Raw genomic sequence first — 25204 nt, forward strand, 5'->3', positions numbered from 1 at the left:
AACTTTATTTAACAGTGTCTTCAAGTGAAAATTACTAATAATTTTTGAGGTATATACTATAGTACCCCAGGGGTTTCAATAAAAATTGAAGTAGCCAGCAGATTTGAATAGAGTAACCGACTGTATCAACAGTCCATGTTTTCATGAGGTGTCTGGGGGCATGCTCCCTCAGAAAATTATAAAATTGCAAAGCCCTAATAAGCGATTTCCATTGTTTAGGGGACTAAACTGAGTACGAAAGAGTGAGTTTTCCATTCAAGAAGATTTGAGTTTTATTCAAATTTTGATTACCTCCTAACACACAATTAACTCCTGCAAGCAATGAACAAATGATAATTATACTAAGTTACATACATTTCTGCATGAACAAATTCTATTTTTGTCCATGACATTATTGTTTTGTCCATGACATTATAGTTGCTTCTTCTTCGGGGGAAAAAGTAGCCGACTTCTCTGAGCAATGTAGCCGACGTGTTTCGTCGGTCGTCGGTGCTTTTTGAAATCCCTGGTACCTATCTTCCAGTTTCTGGTATAAAGTAAAGATGTTGGGAAATTTTGGTATTGGTGTGCCATTATCCCAACCCTCTTTGGCATCCCTGATTGTTAATGAAGGCTATACTGACTGAAATTCCATCCACTGATGTCACTATTTTAGAAGGGTTTTCTGAATAGGGACGAGGGACTGGACCTCGAAATCCCAGCCATGTACAATCCTCTTCTGGGAATAGGTAACAGCCCTTCTATTAGATAATCTCATTTTACATTGCTAATGAAGTTTGAGCAGTTTAAATGAAATATTTGATTTGTTTGAAATTGTTGCTCTGAGCTTTGGAATTTCTTTGCTAAATGTTGCCAGAGTAGGTGAGGAACCTTTTTGGTAACTTTTCTCTTTATTTACTGTATGTTGTGTTTTCGACTAAAACAAAAATCAGATATGCCAGGGTCTGAAGTTTTGCCAGAACCAATACAACCTATACCAGTCAATACCTTACAGCAAGCTGGTCACTCAGCAGCAGCAAAGAAGAAAAAGACTCGACAAACCGTAAGGCCTGGTTATGCAAGGCAATCTGACTCTAAGACTAGGTAAGTAATGACACAAGCTACTTGTTAAAACTTACTTCTTACCCCGGGGGGGGGGGGGGGGTACTTTAGGAATTTCTGGGTGGGGATGTGCCGCTGGGACCCTGGAACCCTTAACCTATACCAGAGCTAGTTCACCTGAATTTTGCTACCCTATACTAGAGTAAACTCCCCAAATCCCCCCTATCCTAGAGTGGCTGTTTCCCCAGTCTTGATAAAATCTTCAACCACCCGATCAGTTTCCCGAATAATGATACCCTATTCTAGACCCAAGCGCTCTGATTTATATACCCTATCCTAGAGTAAACTGCTTGAAAACCATACCCTTCACAGTGGCACATACCTATATAGCCCATATATGGCAGTACCCCCCCACCCCGGGCTTCTTACTTGGACTTTCTTTGCTTTCAGTGTCATTTACTATTGCTCATCATCATCATCATCATCATCATCATCATCATCATCATAATCATCAACAACAACGTCAACATCTTGATTGTCATCTGCTTTTTCACTCAGTACTAGTTAATCAACCTCTTTTTTATTTGTGCTCTAGCCACATAACTGAAAAAAGTGAAGAAGTCCAGGCTACAGAGATGTCTTGTGAGTCTGCGGAAAAAGGAAGAGTTATGACAAAGCAAGGTATATGTACGAACCTCATAGTACCAACATGTGCTCATTACAAAAGTTTAATTTGCATCAGTTTTACCGTTATTGTTTGTGTGGAAAACTGTGGAAAACTTTAAAAAAGTAGTAGTGCCGAGACCACCATATAAAGCTTGGTTTTCATATATCATCATGATTGCTGAAAGAATTTCATTGATCTCAGCATTCAGTGAGTGCAGTTCAGTGATCACATTAAATAAAAACATTTCCAGAGAAAGTTGTGACAACGATTGCTGACATAAACTTCTGTTCGATTGTAAGGTTTCTTTCCATTATTTTAGTTTGATTTCAGTGTTCACGTTTTTTTTCTGGTGATCATATTGTGAGGGTTAACAAAAGTCTGACATGAAAATTATTATAGTCTATTGGAGTCTGTTTTTGTTTTGAAGGCCAACAAAGTAAATGGCTGTGTAGAGTAAAATACTTACAGAAATGAACAATTCTCTGGGTTGTATTCAATTATATTCAAATCAAATTCAAAGTTGACAGACTGCAAATTATAGTAGTTGCTAAAAAATATATATACGTGTCCCAACTGTTCATCAGCAGGGTGCCTAAAATGCGTGCAATTCCACAATTGGTTTCGGCTCCATTAAATCTAAAATTATTGTCTAAATTTTAGATGTTGAAAATTCAGAGAACATCATTCAGCCTGAGGAATCCGCCAGTGCACTTCCAGCCCCCGTGTATTCAATTGGCACACCATCTTCTTCAGATGAAAACCTATATCAAGATGTTGAGACACATTCAGACACTGGTAATTTGATACCAATACCTAGTGATCTTACATCACATAGCATGGAAGTTCCAACTAAAGAGCATGAGAGTAAAGAAGCACAAGTCTTTAGAGATGATTCTAGAGAAGAAAGTATGGAAGGTGACACTGATCATGAAATGTCCACTCCTTCTGTCAAAGACTTTGATGATTCTCTGCATGCAGCAGAGAGAACAGATTATAATTTGCAAGGCGATAAGCTTTCTTCATTGTTTGAGACTTGTGTAGTGTTGGATGAGTCTCCTAAATTGCCTGGTCAAAATTTTACTACAAAAAGTGAAACGGGCTATTTACAGGATGAACTTGCCTCTAAGGAAGAACTCATTCAAAATGAAGAACATGATGAACTTCATGGACTGGAAAGAGATGTTGTCTCTGATGTTGAAATGGAGATCTCTAAGCATGGTGCAGATAGAAGTAGTTTTAACCTGATCAACAAACCAGGTGACTCTTCTGACAGAGTAAAGAGCAAAGACAAGCTGAGCATTGCACTGCATCAAATGGAATCACAACTGGCCACTTTAAGGTAAAATAGACCTGTCCTGAATTTAAAGGACTGAATATGATATGAAGAACTGTATGGATTAAGTAGGCAAATAATACTCTCCAAAAACTGCACAATTTGTCATGTCCTATGAAAGCTGAATTCAATGTAAATTTTTTACTACAGTATGTGTTTTGAAAAATTTTCAAGCACATATGTTCCTTACCTCTCTACATACATTTTGTTCAAACTGTTGCCTGTTTTTGATTCAGGATGAATGGACATTTTGTTTGCAGATATTCTTCAAAAAGCAGTTGACATTGAGATCTTTTGGCTTTGTGTATATAAAAGTTTAATGTTATGCCATATGCATGAGCACTGCATTGCCATAAGAGGTTATTATGAAAAAGCCACAACCATTAAATTATACTAAAGAGGACAGGAAGCACAAAATCCAGTGGTACACAGAGATGGGACTACTTTATGCACCCAGCCCAGGACTGGGTGGGTCATGAGGGCCTTTGAACATGAAGTTACTGCTTCATTGTCTTGAAACCAGTTCATAAGGGTAAGGGGAACTTGGGTTACTAGGGCAGGAAATGGTAGTGAATAAAACTGTTCTTTGTTTTTATTTTGCTTGCACTTGAAGTGATGACAAGCAGTCCCTTACAAGTCTTGAGGAGGAGTTATTCAAACTGTATACAGACACAGAGGGTACCATCAGTGAAAAGGAAAAACAGATTAAGAAACTCCAGCAGGAAGAAAGTCAAGCTCTCGCAAATGATAACTATGATTTAGCTGAAGAAATCAGCAGTAGACTGGAGCAACTGAAAATAGATTTGGAATTTTCACGGTACAGGCTTCCAGCTCAAGATGAAAAGGTACTAAAAAATACACTTCTACTGCAAATGCTTGAATGTTGTAGAGTATTTTAAAACTCTCTCGATTTTTCTACACAACAGTCTGTAACTAAACACACTGCCGTATATTTATTTGTGATTAGGAAAGGACAGTTGAAGCCTTCTTAACGGACATTCTTTGGTCTTGTTAACTCAGTTGATAAAACTTAATCTTATTTATTTTGGTGCCCCCCCCCCCCCCCACCTCCGTGCCCGGTGCTCACACTGGGGCACCACCCTTGTTCCCACTACACTTACAGAAGCCATTCCTGTCAGCACTCAGCCCCTGCTGCGGACACTGAACTTCTTATACTTAACAAGGATGTTCGCTTAAGAGAGTTTTGACTGTAATGTCCTCTTCTTCATTAAATTTTTTTTCCTCTTTTGCCCCGCGTAAGGTAATCCAAGACAGTCTTGGATTCTGGATTCCACGGATTGGATTCCGGATTCCTTGTCAGCAGAATGTGGATCCTGGATTTCAATCGTTAGTGAGATTCCAGGTTCCTTGAGCTGGATTCCAGCTTCTAAACCCCAGGATTCTGGATTTCACGAGCAGAAATTTTCCGGATTCTGTAATCCGGATTACGTTTAGCCTCCTACGCAGATGTTCTTAGGGGTTCGTCACGTGTTCCTTGAGCGCGTGACGAACCTGTAAGAACGTCTGCTCGGGAGGCTAGATTACCTTACACTGGGCGACCTCTTTATTACTTGCAAGGTGGAGAGAGCTTTGAAGCTAAGAGCAGAAGTAGCCGAAAAAGAAGCTACAATTTACAGAGAGAGCCAAGCAGCACTGGAACAAGTGCGCGAGGAACAGCAGGAGTGTCTGATTAGCCACAAAGAGATGAGTACGCTGTGGGGTGCAAAAGAAAGGCAACGCCTCAATGCCGACCGAATGAGGCTGGAACGAGCTAGGGATCACTTAAGGCTTGACAAAGAACACACGGAGGCTGAAAAGATTGAATTAGGTAAAGAGATTACACAACAAACAGAGGCGTTTCAGTTGAAGAAAGAAGAACTCATGCTAGAGAGGGTGATACTGCAGGTGAGGGAAAGGCTATAATTGATGTATTTAGTACGAAGCACTAACGTAGAACTCTGTTTTCACGCCCCCTATCGGGACCTCCATTTCTGCGTCGTCATCAGAGCTAAGCAAAGGTCTCACCGTTTGCAGGGCTTTTCCTGACTTATTTTAAGACCATGAGTATTGGTTCTTCCTCAGGGGTTCCTTCCGTGACCTCCCGCTCTGCAGGTCAGTGTTTAGTGTCTGCTAACTAAGCTGGTCCCCAATAGGGTTCTTCAATCCCGTAATTCCGACCCAAAATTTCGTGAAATCCCGTAATCCCGAGGGGTATTTTTGGCGTCCTACCACCCGCGCATACTTTCAGTCCCGCAACTCGCCCTAATTTGGCTTTTAAATCCCGAATCCCGAGCTTCAAATAAAGGAAATCCCGGGTCCCGAAAAATACTAACGGGAGCTAACTAGAACTAACTTGACGCTGCCTGTTAGAAACTTCCAATAAATTGCAACTCCTCCTGTTTTGGCCTGGACATGCATGCAAAAACTAATTGAATGCTGACTTGCATTCACTTTGTTCAACTTTAAACTTGACACTAGTGGGTGCACAGAAGAAATGGGCGCGGCGTAAAACAAATTTTAATAGGGAGCTCAAGCAATTACGAAGACGACAGCAACGAGTATGCGGACTAACTATACTTTTTGTAGAAAATAAAATCGACAACTTTGCGCGTGCATCACAGTTTTGGCTTCCTTTATTTGCCGTCACTTTACGTCAGTTTTCTAATGCCGCATTTTGTGGAGAACGTGATGGAATCCGTCGTTATACCTTATGGGGAAAACCAGTGTTAACGCTGGATTGCTTTTGAAAATCAGATTAAAGTTTTTAAGATCGTTTAAGCCTCTAGTGATTGATCTGGTAATTGATCGTCTGTCACTTTAACGGCAATTTTCTTGCTTGTGGAGACTCGAACTGTGAAGCGTGAGAGGTGCGATCAGTCTTTGTGAATGTAATCATAGTCTAACTATGATGTAATGTAGTGACAAAATTGCACATGACGTTGTTCAACGTTCTTTGATCACTCTCTATTTACAGGCAGGAGCAAAGGTTTACTATATGTTCCATTCTTAAAGGTCTTGAAGTGAATGCGTCGAGGCAAAGAATTGTTTCACGGCTGTTGGAGAACAACATGATTAAAATCAAATTAGCCACACCATTTTTTTTTGTTGGGGGGCTGGGTTGGCGTCAGATTATCTTGTAAAAGGGTGGTCAGCAAATACACAGTATTGCTTATGTTCCTTTTTGTAGCGTATTGCATTATCTTACACATGGATGCCACGAACGCGGTGATCGATAGCCAGGCCATGGTAGAACAAATGGTGTGTTACATCACAGCTAAGCCGGCCGGCGATAACCTCGAAAGCGGAAGTGCAATACGCCACTTGCACATCTCCTATAATGCATCTTATTTGCCCACCCCCCCCCCCCCCCAAAAAAAAAAAAAAAAATGAAGAAAATTTGCATAAGCATTGTTTTCCATTTCTCTTGAGAAATGAAAAACCATGGTTATGCAAAATTTTGGGGGCAAATAAGGCGTGTAAGTGGCGCTATGCAAATATATGCAATGTGAGCTCAGGTTTGCGTGACCCGGCAATCCAATATGGCCTGCATATTGTCGCTAACAGACGATTGTCTCCACAGAATCGTTTCCTTTATAGACGACCCAAGTTCTTTTCACAGCATCGCTCTAACCTGCAAGAGACTTCTGCAAATTACCAGCAACACGAGAAGCGTTTTGCATACGAATCTTGTACGACTGAAAGCCGAGTACTTCATGAAGTGTTTTGTAGTCGAGAACGGTTGTGATTATGATAAGTTTTGCAGGTTCAGAGACTTTCTTAATGAATCTGCGCGACTTATAGAGGTAAAGGGAATGCTTTCCTACGACAAAGTGATCGAAATATGGAAAAGAAACGGACCCGTGGTGGCTAAACTCTTTACTTGGTTCAGAGATAAAGAATTCAGCGTTGAAGAAGGTGAACCCAGAGCGACATGTTTTACCGAACATCGGAAGGTAGAACTTTATTTACCCAGCTGCCGAAAACGCATGGTGATCGAGACTTCATACTTCAATGATTATGGCCACAATTATGATCCCGAACTGAGCATTCGTGTAACTTGTGGAGATTTAGATGTCACTTCTCAAGGTTTTGCCCGCTCTTCGCCAGTAGATTACATGTATTGGGCGGGAAAAGAAGTCGCTGGTGCAGTGGAGTCGATGAAAGGAGTCATTGCACTTCTGCAGAAAGAGCTCGGCGAGACCGTTCCCTCAATAACAAGTCATTTCTTTATTTGGCTTTGTTACTTTTTCCCAGATGCTTCTAACCTGGATGAAGCACACAAACTTAGTTTTAAAGATGCTGGTAGAAATGTGAAACCTAGCTATGCTTCAGTACAACCTGCCATAAACGAGTTCCAACAAGATCAACAAATCGAAACCAAGTTGGAACGGCTGGTAGCTGAACTCAACAGAGAGGAAGACCAAAAGTCCAAATATTCTAGTTTGTGTGCAGAGGCTGTCCGTACGTTATCCCAGAGATCAGAGGCCAAAATTATTAAGCAGCTCGAAGAACATGCACCGAGATTCAGATCAGTTGTAACTTACTACGACATGAGGGAACTGCCCAAAAAACTTCTGCTTGATCTGGTTCTACGAACATCTTTAGAGAAACGTGGCTATCGACCTGGTGCTATTGCTGACAAATATGTTGAAGGCACAGTATATTTCAGATGCGTTGGAGGCAAAGTCATGAAAGTTCATGGATCAATGCATGGTGATGGTGCGTCATACCCAACTTGGGACGAAATGGAACTTAAATTTACTTTACCAGATGGTAACGTTTTAAGCCTGAAAGGCCGAAACAGGCCATTACAAATTGAAGATCTAACACCGGTCACAGAGCTTCTACGACAAGGTGTCAGTCAGCGAATGCAAGAAGAAAAGCACATACCTAATTTTGGTAACTTGTTCACGGCTGCATTCTTCTTATCTGCCCTGGGGATGAATGTGGATTCAGAGACCTTCTTAGGAAGATATGACAAACTGATCCCATTAGAGTCGGAGGATGAATCTTCAGCTGAAGAATTATCTGAATCAGCAGAAGAATTATCCGAATCAGCTGACGAATTACCAGGATCGGCGGAAGGATTATCAGAATCATTCGAAGAATTATCATAGGAAAGTTAAACATGGCGTTCTCAATTAGCCAACTACCAACAAGCTGCTATCACTTTAGAGCTTGCTGTAGACATTTCAACTGCCGATTCTAATCACACTTGCTTTTTTCAGTTCTGTCTTGTAAAGCACTGCAAATAAGTGTACAAGTGTTTTGTTTATAGTGAGAATGCACCCAGCATCTCTGACTACACTCGGCAACAAAATTGTAGAGACACAATTTTTTTCAAATGAGGTATAGTTAAAAAAACAAACAATCTGATAGCATACAAAAAAGGTTCCTTGTTGTCAAATGGTCTACCAATCACTCCACTGTAATACATTTTCCCTCTCAATTAGTTTTCAAATTGCCTGTACATGGCAAGTAATGTAGGTTTCTGTTAAAGAAAGTTTGGTTGCTGGTGGTATTTCCTTATGTGAAATCAAGTTTACAAGCAACGTCAGAACTTAATAAACTAAAATTTGAAAGTTCCCAGTGGTCTGGATTAAACTTAATGATCTAAGAAACTGCAGAATAAAATTCTGAAGAAGAAAAGGGTGGTATGCCAAGACAACGCTAGCTGGCTGTGCATTTCCTAATCTACTGACACTAGTATATTACCTTTAGGCAGTTTCTCATCCAATTTGTTTCACAATTTTAGTGCGTCCTTGATTGTTCAGAAAATTGCCCTGGGCCGGGTTGTTCGAAGCTGGGTTAAGATAACCCTGGGTTAGTGCGAAATTTGAACTCAGATATGAGAGCTTAAAAAGCAAATTCAGCTTAATTCACTTTGTCATCCAGACTCTGAGAAAAGGGGGTGGGGGGAGGGGTGTCTCAAAACACTCTTTTTCGGCCCTTCGGGCCTCATTTTGGTCTAAAAATAAGGGGGGGGGGGGGTGCGGGGCCACTCCCCTGGATCCTCCGCTGGTGATTCAGGTGCGGATACAAGAATTCAAATTCGGAGGGGTTCAAAATTGTGGTGGGTTAAAGGTTATTCTCTAGTAAACTTTATTTTCGTAGATCCATATATGCCATCCCGCAATGCAGAAAACAATTTTCTTCACACGACATTTATTCGCCCAGTTACTTAAAATGTCTCTGGTCTGCATGATGGATGCATTTAAGGCGTCTGGAGGCCCCCACCCCACCCCCCCCCCCCCCGCTTTCCTGATTCGGCCACTGTGATTTCACCACCCCTGAAAATATTTTTTGCGGTTTACAAGACAAATTGTAGAATGCGGGGGTCGTTGCACCAGGCACGGTCTTGCACTATACTAATGTCTCAGTACTCCCGTAAGCGACCACCCAAAATGCGGAGATTCAGTTGTCGCTTACGAGACGTGGAAGTGTCGGTAAATACAACAAACAGAGATCAAACCATGCCTTAAGTGGTCCATTACAGGGGAATGAAACAATGGAAACTTCTAAAGCCGTTATCTTAAAAACTGGTAGTGGTCATTTACGAAAGGTTCCAGCTGCAGTAATTTCACGGGTAAAAGTTTCGATGTTTTGGATAGGTGCAGTGCCGGATCCAGACCTTGAGATAAGGGAAGGGGGGGGGGGGGCGGTCATCCAAACCCTGAGATAAGAGGGGGGCGCCCCGTGTCCAAAATTTTTTTTTCGGCCTTCTGGGCCTCAGTTTGGTCTAAAAATAAAGGGGGGCGCCCCCCCCCCCCCCCGGGCCCCTCTCCTGGATCCGCCACTGAAGTGGTCGCTTATGGGGGATGGTGGCACATGGAGATTCGACTGTACGGTTTGTTTTTTTTAACTCTTATATGTATATTTTGTTTGTTTGCTTGGTTTTGAGGGCGAAATTTTAGCATTGGAAGCAAAGCTTAAGGAGTTAAATGAAAAAGAGGCCGAGTTCACGGACGCCATTAAACAGCAGGAGGGGAAAATTGAATCAGCTAAAATGGAGTTCGCCCCTCAGCAAAACGCCCTTGACAAACGGCAAGAAGAAATAGAAGAAAGAGAGAAAACAATACAGCACGAATATGTGAGTAACAAGACGCCTATACAAGACGTGTATTGGGTTGCAGTGTGGTAATGTGTATAGCTACTTCCATACCGAGAAATAGATAGAAATACAAAAACAGATCACGCTCCAGGGGGACATATTATTTGCCAATGGCAGCCCAATAAAAAGGAGATCACTGCGAGTGTGAAACGTTTCAAAATGGGTTTTTAGGGTAGGCTGAGAGACAGTTGATTTCTATCAATATTTTTGCAACTCCTTGGAAAAATCTGCTTTTTCAACTAATCGGAAGTTCAACAATCGTTGTCCTCAATAGTTCACAAACCCTTTTTTGCTCTTTTGAAGTCAGCGACAGATTTACTGCTCATACGATTTTTCTCAGTCAAGCATGAAGAAATTTATATTTCTTCGAGTGCTTTGTAAAACGTGTGCAATTCACAACTGATTTTACGTTCCAAAGGTTTGAGACTTTTCTTCTAATCAGACTCTAGCAATACCAAACCAAAGACATCAGTTGGAAACTGCCCTGTCTGATGAAAAGAAGAACTCATCGTCTGTATGAACAACATATTTGTCATTTCTTATAGGAGATGTTGTTATCGACGCAGAAACAGTTTGATGAGAAAACTGCAGAACATCGTACAATAGAGGAGCAGTAAGTAGCCAGTCAGATTTCATGTCGCCTTACACAGTGCTGGTACATTTCTTTGCCGTCACTGCCTGGCAACGACGTGAAACGTCACGTTTAGATGAGGACATAAAGACAATTCTGCATATTTTTATCTTTTTCTAAACTTGAATCTTGGTCTTTAAAACTTCTACTTCAGGAAAAATCAACTACATTTGACAAGACAAACAAACAAACAAACAAAAACAAAAATGTAAAATGAAATGGGAAAATAAATGAATGAAATCGCGAGTACTCGAGGAAACCGTTGTTTTACGTCAACTCAGTCTTTAATGGAAATGTTGTTCCTAGGTTGTTAGGTTTTGGACTATATTTCCCAATTAATATTTCCCTTTATTGTTTTAAATAGCTTGAATAAAGATTTGTCTGCTGCATCCGAAGAATTAGAGAAATCCAAACAGATCATCAAAGAGCTGGAAGAGGAACAACAATCTGTAAAGACATTTTCAAGCATTGAACACTTTACTTTCACAAACGATTGTGAACTAGCAAGGTAGATCTAGGGTCCAGTTGTTCTAAGGGTGCATGACGTTATCCACTTGATAAATTTCTATCCAGTCGATAGCGCAGTCTTATCCATTAATACGTATCCGCTGGATAGTGATTTATGCGGTGGATAGCGCTATGCATCGTTTTCTCGTAGGGGGGGGGGGGGGGGGTGGGGGGGGGGACCCGGAGAAAAACCAACATCTGACCTGCACTTAACACGCTACTCTATCCTTGTGGTTTGATCAGAATCTGACGCATGCGTACTGCCATGTCTTTCCAGCAGCTTTCAGGGAAGGGGGAAGAGATAAATGTTTCATCTTCTCTGAGGCATATGGGCCTTATTTCTTAGTCAAGTTATAAACTAGATTTCTTCCAAGTATCACAAAATACAGCCATGTTGGCGATTTATTACAAGGACCACCAATACCCAATTGATTTCGCTGTTGCGTTACAATTATTATGAGCTCATTCTGTAGGTAAATCTAATTCGGCGCGAAACAGATCGTGTATGCTGCTTTTATTCTACATTAGACTTCATGCCAAGCAGAGGGAAGTCTGCCAGAAAATCAAGGCTTTGTCAAACAAGATTCAGCTCCGACAAAGAGGCGTGCTAACATTGCGGAAGAGTTTGAATGAAATCGAATCACAGATCTCTGACCTGGACGCGGCTAAAGAAATAGCAAAGCAAGGTAAAGAGATGAGAAAGATAAAAATGTGCATGACGCCACCAGTGTGGGACAAGCACCCAGGGAGAGCACTCCGGAAATTTCGGTGGGGTGACTGTGACATGCCCTATTTTACACCAAAATATGTGATTTTCTCTGCCCTGTTTAAGACCTGAACCATTGTTCCAAAGAGACGAATGATAAAAAATATTTATGTCCAATGGCACTGCGCACAGTTTTTATTTAGTTATAGAACTGAACTCAAACAAACGAATTAAAATTATTATTAGCAAAATTACTTTTGTTTGTTTTTTTTTTTTCATTAAAATGTCATGTAATGACAAAAGTCAGACAAAAATTGCAAATAAGTCAGTGTGACGTCACTTGTGCGCTGTGCTATTTTAGACACCTAGTTCTAGAGAGTGCAGCACCTCACCCTGTTTCAGACACATACGGGTAAATCAGACCGAAAGGGCTTAAAAACTTTGGGGCTGCATATAGCCATATAGTGAATATCTGTTGGTCTGATCCGTTTGTTGTGTTACTCTTGTTGTTGTTTAGAAAGAAACTTTAAAGAAGCTAAAAGGTTGAAGGAGGAAAGTGAAACTTTGACGAAACAAGGAGTTGAAAGCCAAGGAAAACTAGAGTCTTTGTTAGAAGAAATCACCACGGATAAAAAAGTACTGGAAAAAGCTGAACAAGAGAATAACGACTTGGAAACAGAAATTGGTGAAAAGGAACGCCAGGATGGTAATTGCGTTAAGCTCACTTTGTTATCGTGCTAGAACACTGACAATTCAAAGCAATAAACTACGATACTGTCTACAATGAAATCCAAACACCGAGTAGTAATGATCATACACGAGAAGGAGTGTTTCAACTGATATCCAAACACCGAGTAGTAATTATCATACACGAGAAGGAGTGTTTCAACTGATATACAGACACTGAGTGGTAATGTATCAAACGCATAGTGTTTCTTGGGGTAATTAATGTTAAACACGAGACATAGTGTTTCATTGCATCAAACACAGCCGAGAAGAGAGTTAAAAATAAGACGCATACCGGAGTATCTTCCAAGGAGCTTAGAGCTATTTCATATTTTGAAGGGACTTTGCCATGAGTGTTCTATAACTTCACAAAGAAAATACTTTCAAAGAGACATTACGGAAAACTAAACAAGGAACTTTTCATCGAATATCCAAAAAAAAAATGCTTTTGAGTTGTTTGTAAGTTTAAAACTGGATTTTGCTGATATTTATTTTGGTCTCTGGAACATTAGTCATATCAGTCCGCATGGTCAGAGGATTTTTTGTGTGCAGTTATGTAACGTCATTTCAATTCTCTTGTTGATTCACCATAGCTACTTTTTTTATTTACTTTTATTTCTCAGCTTTTGTTACTGTGGAGAAGGCATGTCTTGTGCTTCAGACACTCCGCTATCAAATCAACAGGTAGTTTAAAGTTTTTGTTGACATTATACTCATAAAGCGCGGGCGTGGGGGAGGGGGAGGGGGCGGGAGCCTTTCCACTACAACCGATGTTGGTGGTCGGGACTTTATTCCCTTACAGGTCTTAAGGTCTGCTGAAATAATTTTGTGATATTTACTGATCTCTAGATGCATTATCGAAGGGAAATAAGACACAAAAAATTCTAAAATCGTTGAACTGTTTTGTTTAACTTTGTAATCTTTTTATGCAGAATTGGTGGTGACAACCTAGTAAAGGTGTTGCTACAGACCGAAGCGAAAACTTGCAAGGTGCGTGTGTATGTTACCTTCTAGGTCTGTTTTTTGCGATAGGATGCCTTTTTAGTTGAGTGTCTTACAACCACAGCAATCACTCTATTATCTAGAAATCACTCACGTAAGCACTCAACTTAATTCTTACGTTCCTTTTCAGAATCTCATATCAGACTTGTGTAACAAGCACGACATTCCAATCCCAGAAATTAGACACAGTCTGGACGATGTGGAAAAACCCCAGCATAGCAGTGGGAGTAATGTAAGTTATCGTCCATGGTGGTGGCTATTACTGGGATATTACATGAAAAGGTTATCAGCTATCTGTCTCCTAACCAATATAAACGACTAATTTTTGACGGAATTGCTCTGAATTACTACAGTAAATCTCACGGCTATCAATTTAGACTTTAGGGCGACAAATATTACCCCTTTAAAGGAACGATTCCACCCGTCATTTAATAGGGAATTCCCTCGGGTCACACAGTCAACATGAATAGGCGCCTTTAAACTAACATGTGTACGTTTGATACCTGTTGTGTTTGTTCTTTAGGAGGACACATTTGAGCCTCATAAGACGTCAGAATGTGAGAGCCCTGAACAAGAAACGAAGAGATTCGAGGAATTCCGGGACAAACTAAGCGAACTGGAAGGAAGGTTGGAAGCTGTGGTGGAAGTTGAAGATTTCGATGAAGCTGATATCCTTTAGATATAAACCAAGGCTACTCTATAGGTATTTTCGTTAACTGAAGTTTTTAAAAGAAAGGTTTTTGCTGCCTCGGTAGGGTACATTGCAATTTAGTCGGTTATTTTCTCGAAAACTCGCTCTCATGCGAGGAAAAAAGCGTCAAACAGCTTCAACATTTCGATATAACAACTTGTTGATTTGTCACAACTTTGATAAATTAATGAATTTTACCAACGAATTTACCTATGTAATACAGTGAAACCTCCATTAAGCGGACACCTTCGGGACCTTCCCAAGTGTCCGCTTAATAGAGGTTTCACTGTATATGTACTTAATATCGCGGTTTTCGCGATTGTAAATAAATCACGAAATTAACTGAAGACCCGTGATAAAAATCCTCGCGAAATTTAATACCCTTTCTTTATATTTTCCTATTTAACTCGCGAAATAAAACCGAGCGGAATACTGTCTCGCTAAAATCGCGAAATTAAGTACCAATATCTCACAACAGTGTTGTGTCTCGTTGTAACAGTGTTGTGAGCACCGTGTCGTAAAAACACGCATGCTGGTGGACTATAAAGAAGAGTTTTTTTTCAGTTGGCACGGCAGTCGCCTTTCTTTGTACTGACATTCATTGCTTTGCTTCCTTAACACGTAATCAGACAGGCTTCAACAGGAAATAACTAAGCTTAAAGAGATGATGGAAGAGAGAGCAGGTCAAGTGTAAGACAAAGAGAAACTTCAATCCAGAGAAATGCAACTTGACAGACCAGGTGGCGAGTTAATCCAGCAGGAAAATGAAGACAAAAGGAACGTTGTTATGACGTTGCTTCTGATTTACACTGGTACACTTGGTGGTCAGCTCTCAAATCTCCCGCTCTTTTTAAACCAATCAGAGACAAACAGATTAGCGTTTTCCCGCGCTTTGCGGTAGCAACATGCGTTTACTTCACGTTCTGATTATTTTATTGGTTTGTTTTGGGCAGCTGACGTCATTAACCAGGGTGATCACTTTGTTTTTGGTTTTGAAATCGCTCTAATTGACCATGATAACCTAACACTTTTCAGCCGACGACAAGGACACTTGAAGCGTATAACCTTTCTCTTAATAACTGTTTGGATCCTTACGGAATCACATAACCAGGATAAGCCTCTGACCTTAGAGACACATTTTACCGTAATCTTAATGGCTGCTACAAAAAGATAAGATTAAAAAAATGGAATGATTTTCGAATTTAAAAACCGGTAATGGACCACAGCCATCAAACGAAACGAAGTAAAACTTAACGTGTTTTCAAAAGATAAGAACCTAAGATTTATTATATATTTTCTGAATTATTCCGAGCCTTTTGATGTTGCCCAGCGTTTCGGCTTTCTCCATAAATAACTTTACTGTTTACTTGGCCTTAAACGTTTTGGCTTTGGATTAACTCTAGGTTTCTAACCTAGATAAGACTATGTAGTATATAGTTCCTTAACCTATCACATATCAAAATTTCGAAGAAAAACGGTAGCTAGAAAAATATTCTTTAATAGTTCACTCTTTCGTTAGATACTTCTACAAAAATATCTGGGCTTTAAATAATAAAAAGGTATACCTTTAAATAGCTATATACAGTCTATTTGGCTGATATATATATATATATATACAATTTTGGTTCGAAAATATTCCTAACCACTTCGACATGATTCAAAAAGGGTCTCGCTGTCTATGTATAAGAAAGTTGAAATGTCCTACCAGATGCATAATAATTTTTAATAACCTAGCCATAGTACTTTTACTTTTTCTTCTTAAAAATGTTCCCCAACACTCCCTTTCTCTTTTCCTGTCTAGTATCACCGTGCGCAGAATCTCCACTATCAACCACTGACCGCATGGGACCAGTAAAACCTTGAGCCTGTCTATTATTCCTTGACTGCTGGCCAGTCAGACCCGCAGGCTTGGGTTTAACGGGAGGTTTGGGGCCTCTACCTCCGGAGTCTGTGGAGTCACGTGAGTCTGAGCGTGAACGCCCATCCGATTTGAATGCCGGGGGAGGAGGGACGGGTTTTGTTTTACTCCTCCTTGGGGGAGGGGTAGGCTGCTTGAGTTGCGAAATGATATTTGCGAGAGGGCTATCCTCAGGTTCATTGTCAAAGTCACTTCTATCATCATCTGAAAGGAATTCCGGAGGCGGAGATGCCGGTAACACGGGAAGATCTTCATCATCCGAATCATCAAAATCAGCGAAATCCGGGGGAGCTGGTGGGACTCGCGGCGGTGCGCTAGCAGGCTCCATCGGAAGGATACCGATATCCCCTAAAATATCATTCTCACTATCATGCTCGTTCTCAGTAACTACACTGGTAGCTGAAAAGTCCGTGGGGAGTGGTATACTAACAGGGGGAGGGGGAGGGGGGTCAATAAGGACATCCTCGTCATCATCAAAGCTTGTGACAGTAATAAGAGGCTTAGGCAAGCGTCCATATGGTTTCGTCACATCCGGGGAGCCGCCATTTTCTTGACTTTCCATTAGCAGTGCTGTCGTGGTGTTTGGAAACCTCGCAGGTGGTGTTGGAGGAGGGGGACTGGGAATATCGAGGTCAATTTGGCCGCAGGCTTCGCTCATACTTTTGATCCATCGCTCGAGATCTTCTGGATCCTTCGCAACAAAAAAGAAGTCAGAGTCGTCGTCACAGAGCAACCTAAAAGCATTCTTTCGTCTGACCGCATCACTAGCCTCTTCACAGAATCCATCCGTCAAGTCCACCGGAGGTGCAGCATAGTTGGTGCTTTGTGCGTCCTTCTTGTCGCGATAGAAGAAAAGTTGGTGCCCTCGTAACACCGTGTACAGCGTCTTCCACATGCGAGCATGCGCCTTTCTGCCACCAGATTCAAGCTCTTGTTTCCGTTGCAAGATTCCTTCAACAGTAGATGAAACTGATCCTTTTTGCTGGTCTTGAGGAGTGCTTGCCGATTTATTGTTATTGTCGACGTCAATCTTTTCTTGTCGCCTTTGCTCCTCCAGTTTCACTCGCCTATCTGTTTCCTGTGGCCTTTTTTCTTCCTCCTCTTTCGCCTTCTTTTCTTCCAAAGCTCTGAGCTTCTCAGCTTCCTCCCGTTGTTCTCTCTCTTTCTCTTTTCTCTCGGCTTCTTTCCGTTTCCTTTCGTTCTCTTTCCTCTCGGCTTCTTCTTTAAGTCTCATTTGCTTTTCCCTTTCTTTCTCTTTTCTGTCGGCTTCTTCTTTCGTTCTTATTTGTTCTCGTCTTTTTCTTTCCCTGAGTTCTCGTGCTCGCTCCTCCTCTTCTTCTCTTTCCCTTCTTTCCTGTTCTTCCTTCATTTCATTCTCTCTCTCACTCTGTTTATTCATCTCCTCTTCTTGCTGCGTCAATTTCGTAATTCCCAATAATTTCATTTCCTGAGCAAGAAGCATTTGCTCAAACTCCTCGTGCTTCTTTAACAAGTCTTCCACCCCCTCTAACGAATCGCCAATGTCACCCGATTCCTGATCAAGATCACGTGCATTGAGCCAGGCCTCTAACTGGTCAGCGTCCCGTTTAAACACCAGCATCTCCTTACTTTGTTCCAGTTCCATTCCTTTTTCACTCCACGTAGTTTGCAGCGCCTGCCATGCTTTGGACAACCGTTGCTTTTTTTCTTTGACATCCGCGGACGCAGAGTGTTTGTCCCCAATAAGTTTGTCAGCCGCTTGGTAGAAATCATTGACACTTCTTTGACGAGTGTCTATTTCAGCCTTATGCTCCTGATGACGAGCAAAGCAACTCTCCGCATTAGTGACGTCATCAGGCAGTTCGTCCTCAATGATAACTGACGACATATGGCCAATCCACGACCTAAAATGGGAAAATAAACTTCTTAGTAACTTCACTTCTGTAACATGTATTGGTTCCAACAAGTAACCGAAAACCGTACTGTACAGTACGCTTTACCGTGTTTCTCATTTAAACGCCCGGTGCGTCTTACTTAAACTTGACTCGACGGACGCGCCGTTTGATTGAACACACAGAAAAGAAGAGAAAAGAAAAGAAAAGGGTTTTAACTCATTGTTCTTCGCAGCCGTACGTCGTTGTTATTATACATAAAGCTTATCAAACACGAAATAAATGCCTGAGGGGCTTTTCTAGAACTCTGTCTATTATTCACCATTTTCACACTGCCCGCCATAATACACCTTGTCTATCCCTCAACTCTCTAACTCTCTCCATGTTAAGTTATTATACTCACCATGGCTGACCTCTGGGAAAGCACTTACCTTCTATGAAACTGTCTTCTTGTACTTTCTAAAGCATCTTGACATGTATCTGTACAAACTACCTGGGACACATCTCTCTAACTAAAATACTTGCCCAGTGTTATGGCCTATCCAATGCCATTTCTTAGTAAACACCTCTTGGGACAGCATTTTCACTAGCCAGGAGGTTGTCACTTTCAGGTAGTTTATGACCAGTGCCAGTTTCTTTGATGCAGGAGTAACTCAGCTGCTGTCTAACTAGAAGCCAAACTGCAGTGCAATTCTTCGCCATTTAGCTGTCGGTATATCAAAACAACTGGAGTAATCTTTGCTGCCCTATGATTGTCTGTCCCTTCTACGTAAACGCTTCTACCATTTTGAACAAATCCAGCAAGAAATGCTCACTAACTCTATGAGTGGCGCACTACTATCAACTTTGTAACAGATTTATGTCGAAAACGAAAGAAGAAAGCAAACCATCCCTGCTTCGCAAGCATCTCGTTCTATCCAAGACAGCGGCCAAGATGGGGAACCAACGCAGCTGTACAGTCTTGTACGTTCCCACGCAAAGGGAACTACTCAGCTAGTTTGTTAGTAAGGTATTGTATTGCTGAAAAATGTACCGTTGCAGCTTTACTGACTAACGTGAAACAACTCCAGTAACAGGTCACGGCTGGACTTCAGGCAGTCGTTGCGACAACACTGCTTCAGGTTTTGGTCTTACGGTACTTATATGAAAATTTCTCTAAACAAATGCAACACAGAACACTTACATAAGATCCCTGAAGTCGTTTAAAAACTTTTGAAGCTCTTCAGATTGTGTCAAATTGGATTTTTTACTGCTGGCTTTTTCCTGCAGGCGGCGCCATGATGACAAGACCTCGTCCCTTTGTTCCTGTAGATGTTCCTGTCCCTCGGGGAACCTTGACGCAAGGTCCTCAGCTTCTAGGGACACTGATTCGACCTTCTCTCCGAGTGCCTTAAGATCCAACTAGAGAACCAAAGTAAACAATATTTTAGGGTTCGCTTGAAAGGACTCCAAACCAGACGTGTTGTGACTTACCAAACAAACAAAAGTACTGAAGGAAAAATGTCAAGCATTCACACTTCAGAATTAGTTGGGATCCAAAAACCGGTACAACAGGAACGTTCTACTCGGAAGCTGTCATTTGAATTCGCTACGTTTGCATTCACCACTTTAGAAACGCGAAGGAAACTGGGACGAGTTAATTTTCGCAACGACTTCTGGGACTGCTGTTGGGGACACGAAAAAAGAAATTGACCAACAGCAGACCGGCACGTCCCAAGTAAATAGTGAACTTAAGGAGGAAAGACGATGGCAAACATTGGGTGTTAAGTGTGAAAATAATTTTGTTTGAAAAAACCTTCTGCCAAACTTCACATTCCTTCAAACAGATCTTTTTGTAGAAGAGCAAAGAAAAAAACATCAATGTTAAGTGAATTTCCGACAAAAACACGAAACTAATAGCCCCGTCACGTTTGTCACACTCAAGCGTTTTGCTGTCCTCTTCTTTCTGCCGTACTGTTGCGTAAACTTACTAACATCCCAGAAGTCTTGGTGAAAATAAACTAAGTCCAGTTTCCTTCTCGGTTCTAAAGTGGCGAAAACAGCTTGTTTATCCCCCGAAATCCTACACACTTTAGGATTTTGTCCACAGAATCAAAGTAAGAGCCACCTTGTACAGCTAAAATATGTACAATACCACAGGCAAGCGTATTTTATAAAAGCGATATTAGCAATAATAATCAGGTAAAAAATTACCCGGACCACTCTTACGCCACTGACCTGAAAACCTTGGTGTTTTCTCTGCAAGGCCTGGACACTACTCAGATCACGTGCCCCATCGTCACTAAACATCAAAGCTGCCTCTTTTTCTTGAATCCAGGCCCTTGTCTCCTCCACGTTCCGATTAAAGGCGTGGATTTCTCTGGCTCGGTCCAAAGCCTCTAGCCGCGAGTTGGTTCTCTCTTTCAACGTATCCCACATTGAACAGACTTCTTCCATTCGGTTTTCAATGGCCTATTAGACGAAAGCATGAAAACTCACTCAAAATAGTTTATTAAAATTATAAAACAGCTGACACTGAATTAACGACTACATTCGGATTCAGATTCAAAATAATGTGCTTTAATTTTAGAAAGGACAAACGGCTTTTAGGTCGCTGTCACAAAATTTAATCCAGTATCAATAAACATGAACAGGAATGAACAGTAAAGTATACAGCTATTTCGAGAAAGGTTGTCGGAAAAAAAGTGCAGGCGACAATCCCGAAAGGTAATATGGGATATGATCAATACACTGTTCCTGACACTGTAGATGTCGAACCTGCTTTTGTTGCTTTCCTTTAGCTCTCGCAAACATACACCCATGGCCTCTCGTGCCATTCTTTCAAATTTCTTTGCAGAAAAGTGAACTCAAAACTACTCACAATACCTTTCGGGATTGTCGCGTGCACTTTTTCCGACAACCTTTCTCGAAACAGCTGTATACAACCAAGTACATGGGTTTGCAATCACATGATTCAATAAAGAGATAGGCACGCAAGGCGTGCACAGGGCTATAACTTTCTTTAAAGTACTGTGCAAAGCCTTCACTTCAATTGATCATTTGAGAATGTACTTGAGACCAGCTAGCTATTGGGTCGGTGTTGGGTCGATGTTGGATTAGTGTTGGATCGGAGTTGGGTCAGTGTTTAATCAGTGTTGGGTCGATCTGCACTAGGGGACACACCCCGCCCTCTGACCTACAGAGCCGAAGATCGAAGTGTTTACCTCTCAGCTATCACGCCTCTACAGGATCAACAGTGTAGCATACACAACTGAAATCACAAATGCTTCCTTACCTCCCCCTCGCTATTGCCTTCATCTAATAACGCTTGCGCCTGCGCAGTAAGACTCGCAATCCTCTCTCCTGACGTCACCAAGTCACGAGTGAAGTCTTCGAACTTCTTAAGGAGCGTTTCCACGTGCTCTAGATCGCGACCATAGTCATCGGACAAGGCAATCGATTCCCGCTCGGCAATCCACGACTCGACTTCGTCAGCTTCTCGGTAAAAGTTGAAGAGTTGGTTTGAGTCCAGGAGTCTCTGGTGACGTTCAGATGCCTTATCGCTGAGTCGCTGGAAACGAGTTTCCATCTCCGACTGAAACGAAAATATAAGAAGTCAGAAGTGCAACTGCTTAATTTAACGAACACATATGGCGCTCGCTTTTGTGCTTTCGCTCCACAGGTTTTAGAGCAAAAGAGAGATTAGCTGATAACGGTCTGGGATGATTGCTGTTTAGCCATTCGCCTCAAAGTGTACGTTTTCGTCCGGGTAATTTTCACATTATTATCGACGAAAATTGCTTCTGAACTTCGGTACTGAAGAATTTGGAAGCCAAACAAATGCAGTGTCATCGTCATTTGTTGAGATGTTAGAAGAGTTGCTTTCACCAGTCCAGTTTCCCTAATTTGCACTTAAACGTTATGACTGGTTCAAAGTTAAAATCCTGCGGATATTGCTTACTCGATCAGAAACAAAGGAAAAAGCAAACACAACTTGTTTGCATGCTCCGAATTTAATTCTTTATCCAATAGGCCATTTCCGTGTTCCCCCGGGCCTCTGTATCAAAACAAGGTTAAGTGCTCAGCCTTTGATATGGAAATGGTTTTTCATTCTCAGGCAAATAAAACTCATTTCCACAAGAAAGGTTGTGCACTTGGCCTCATTTTGAAAGTGCGGGTTTTGGAACTCGGAAGTGGCCCATTAGGCACTTTGGAAAACGAGAAGGGAACTGGGCCGAGTTAACTTTCGCAAAGACTTCTAGGACTGTTAGTTGGGACCTCATGGCCAATAGGCGACAAGCGCCCCAGTAGTGTCTAGATCTTATCTTAAAAAAACATCCACTAAATTTGGAAAACAAACTTATATATTACCTGGCGCCTTTGAATTCTCACTGCATCGAAATTCTCGGCCTTCACCAAATCCTGACACGCGTTCCTGAGATCTTCGACCTTTGCTCTGTAACTATCTAACTCCAATTCAAGGGTCTCGTGCTTACGCAGCAGGGACTGGGCACTAGTTTCGTCTCGGCCATAGTCCTCACTCGAAACTCGTGGCAGTTTCTCCCGTATCCAGGTCTCTACTTCAGTCACCTCTGTGTAAAACTAGGAAATGGAGGAATACAAAATTACAGACGAGCAAAGGCTCTCCGTTTCTTTGGGAAAATTCACCTTTCGCGCGGGACCTTTCGCAGCGCACTCGCGCGGAAATGATTACTACACAGATGACATAAATCCGCACGCGCTTGTGTCTGTTTACTAAACTCGCGAAGCACGTGTTTGTCTCCAAGCCGTGTTTGTTTGCTACGCCAAAAAAATTGCTTCCAGTTCGTTTATAGGCTTCTATGAAGCGCGTTTTTTATGAGGTCAAGGATAAATGATTCTAATGCATTGATATCATTAAGAAGAGTTGAAACCAACTACACGTAATTAGAAGAATAAGTAAGCTTAGATTTTAAAGTTTGAAACCTGTTGAGCTTTAAGAGAATCCTGTAATTTTTGCTGTCGAGCCGCTGACAAACTTGTTAGCTCGGCCCAGCTGTCCTGCAACTTGGCACATCGAGCCTCGATTTCATCCGCAGCGTAGTGTTCACGCTCTAAAAGCTGCTCAGCGGTGGAAATCACTGTATTGATAAGCTGCTCATGCGCTGTTATTTCTGCATCAACAGCCTCTTGTTTCTTGAGAAGGTTTTGAACTCCTAAATATGAATAAAGTAAATGACACTTAATAATAAAAAATTGACACCACAACCGCAATCGTAGTTGACCATAGTGCTATAAAGGCCGATAGACACGAGGGGTTTTGCTCCCGGAGCATGCTCCAGGCTCATTTTGCACGCGTCAGTACACACGAGGGAGCGTTTTCAAGTTCGCTCAATTTGCCCGGGAAGCTTGCTCCCAAATATTTAACCTGTTAAATATCGTGGAACATTTTGCGGGGTGGAAATTGCGCTCCCGAGGATGAAGTATACCCATGAAATCGTTGGTACACACGGAGGAGCTTTGCTCCCGAAGCGTGCCCCTGGAGCATGCTCCGGGAGCAAAATCCCTCGTGTGTATCGGCCTTAAATTGTAATTTATAAACATTTGACCTCATCGCATGAAGAAAATCAACAGTGAGCAGTCAAAACTTCAAAGCTACATCTCAGAGGCAACTACATTCACAAGGGACAGAAGCATTCTGTTTGATCTTAATTCCAGTTTTTATTTTTCTGTGCTGCGACTGATGCTGTACAACTATTCACAAGTGAAAAATCTTAGCACCCTGCGATCATGTTTCAAGTCAGTCCGGATAGTCGAATGGCGCCAACGGAATGACTGTCACCCGAACGACGACGTAGTCTGAAAACGATGTTTCCGGACGAGGCACGAAGTGCCGAATTAAAGGAGTCCTCTGGACTTTGTGACTACATCGTCAGAAAAAACGAATATAGCCGTGCATTTGCTCCTGTCTACAACCGTACCGATTAGGTTGCGCCCAAGATCATCAGTCTTAACAAGCGGTTCCTTGTCTCGTATCCAGGCAAGCTCTTCTTCCACATTGGCGAGATATCGGTGAAGAACGAGCGAGTCTTGGAGTTTATCTCTCCGTGCTTCAGCCGGCTTGGAAAGACCCATGAACCTAAACAAAACATTTAGAATAGATTCTATTAAATTTAGAATCGAGCTTATATACAGGATATTACATGGCCGCGCGGAGATACGAAATTTCTATTCGAGAGTTGAAAAATATTTCACGAGTGAGCGCAGCGAACGAGTGAAATATTTTCAACACGAGAAGAGCAATTTCGTATCTCCAAGCGGCCATGTAATGTCCTATTTATTATATAAACACCAATGAAATACCAAACCATTTCACTGAAACAGTTTTATCCGGCGAAAGGCGAGATTTATTATGTAGCCATAGCAACGGTGATACTTTCACATGTGAAAATAACATGTTTTTTCACGTGTGAAGATATCGTGTTTTCGCGCGAAAGCTCACCTGGTATTTCAGTGGTGTTTATATAATAAAAAGGGATATCGAGCACCAGAGCGCTGTTTTGAGTGAAATAAATTGAAAATTGTTTAAAAGGATTATCTTCTATTCAACTTCCTTTCCAAAGGTAAGGTTTACAAGGGTCAAGTTCTCCTAATTTTCCAGGGCAGTGGGGAACAACAGGAACCGTTTTACACTAGGAGTAAAAGGTGTGGGGAGTGGAAAGTTCATACAACCCTGCCCATCCAAGCCAATACAAAGGGAAAGAGAACTGGGAATATAGAGTGTGAAATGTGTGCAGTCCTGACATCCCTGTCTTTCCATAGGGATAAATAGCACCACTAAAGAGAGGGAATTTTCTGGTAGTAGAGAGTACAGGACGTTTCCCGAGCCTCTCCTAGAAAAAGGCGGGGATTGAAAGTAGGAGGCATGCATCTGGATGGCTCTATCCTTCCCCACAGGTAGATGGGAGCACCAAGAAAGGGGAAGTAGTAAAGAGTATGGGAAGAGAGAGACATTCAAAACCCAGGGGTCGAAAAAAAACAA

At 41.7% G+C, this 25204-nt stretch overlaps 3 protein-coding genes across 3 annotated transcripts in view; 2 read left to right on the forward strand and 1 right to left on the reverse strand.

The window, feature by feature from the left end:
- The first annotated feature begins 934 nt into the window (after positions 1 to 934).
- LOC140925183 (uncharacterized) lies at positions 935 to 15880 on the forward strand. The gene is made up of 15 exons (XM_073375147.1): positions 935 to 1083; positions 1637 to 1722; positions 2369 to 3047; positions 3655 to 3886; positions 4620 to 4946; positions 9943 to 10131; positions 10698 to 10765; positions 11148 to 11291; positions 11819 to 11976; positions 12514 to 12702; positions 13346 to 13406; positions 13655 to 13712; positions 13855 to 13956; positions 14248 to 14391; positions 15044 to 15880. Exons 1-15 carry the CDS (start codon positions 935 to 937, stop codon positions 15107 to 15109), a joined length of 2652 nt encoding a protein of 883 aa, XP_073231248.1. The 3' UTR covers positions 15110 to 15880.
- LOC140925152 (uncharacterized) lies at positions 6439 to 8856 on the forward strand. The gene has a single exon (XM_073375110.1). The coding sequence runs from the start codon at positions 6581 to 6583 to the stop codon at positions 8156 to 8158; it is 1578 nt and encodes a 525-aa protein (XP_073231211.1). The 5' UTR covers positions 6439 to 6580; the 3' UTR covers positions 8159 to 8856.
- Positions 15881 to 15892: 12 nt separating the features above from the next.
- LOC140925184 (spectrin beta chain, non-erythrocytic 5-like) overlaps positions 15893 to 25204 on the reverse strand; it is a 63945-nt gene continuing 54633 nt past the window's right edge. The window contains exons 58-64 of the mRNA XM_073375148.1: positions 24144 to 24301; positions 23149 to 23378; positions 22555 to 22785; positions 21479 to 21778; positions 20422 to 20655; positions 19388 to 19605; positions 15893 to 18216 (exon numbers count right to left, since the gene is read on the reverse strand). Of these exons, the coding sequence (XP_073231249.1) occupies positions 16161 to 18216; positions 19388 to 19605; positions 20422 to 20655; positions 21479 to 21778; positions 22555 to 22785; positions 23149 to 23378; positions 24144 to 24301 (3427 nt within the window). The 3' untranslated portion in view covers positions 15893 to 16160. The remainder of the gene's footprint in view (positions 18217 to 19387; positions 19606 to 20421; positions 20656 to 21478; positions 21779 to 22554; positions 22786 to 23148; positions 23379 to 24143; positions 24302 to 25204) is intronic.

Source organism: Porites lutea, chromosome 14, assembly GCF_958299795.1.
Source record: "Porites lutea chromosome 14, jaPorLute2.1, whole genome shotgun sequence".
Taxonomy (NCBI): Eukaryota; Metazoa; Cnidaria; class Anthozoa; order Scleractinia; family Poritidae; genus Porites; species Porites lutea.

Coding starts and splice junctions, on each gene's coding strand:
- LOC140925183 (XM_073375147.1), top strand. CDS start 935: ATGCCAGGGTCTGAAGTTTTGCCAGAACCAATACAACCTATACCAGTC. Junction 3,048..3,654: donor TCACAACTGGCCACTTTAAG/GTAAAATAGACC, acceptor TTGCACTTGAAG/TGATGACAAGCAGTCCCTTA. Junction 3,887..4,619: donor TTCCAGCTCAAGATGAAAAG/GTACTAAAAAAT, acceptor ATTACTTGCAAG/GTGGAGAGAGCTTTGAAGCT.
- LOC140925152 (XM_073375110.1), top strand. CDS start 6,581: ATGGCCTGCATATTGTCGCTAACAGACGATTGTCTCCACAGAATCGTT.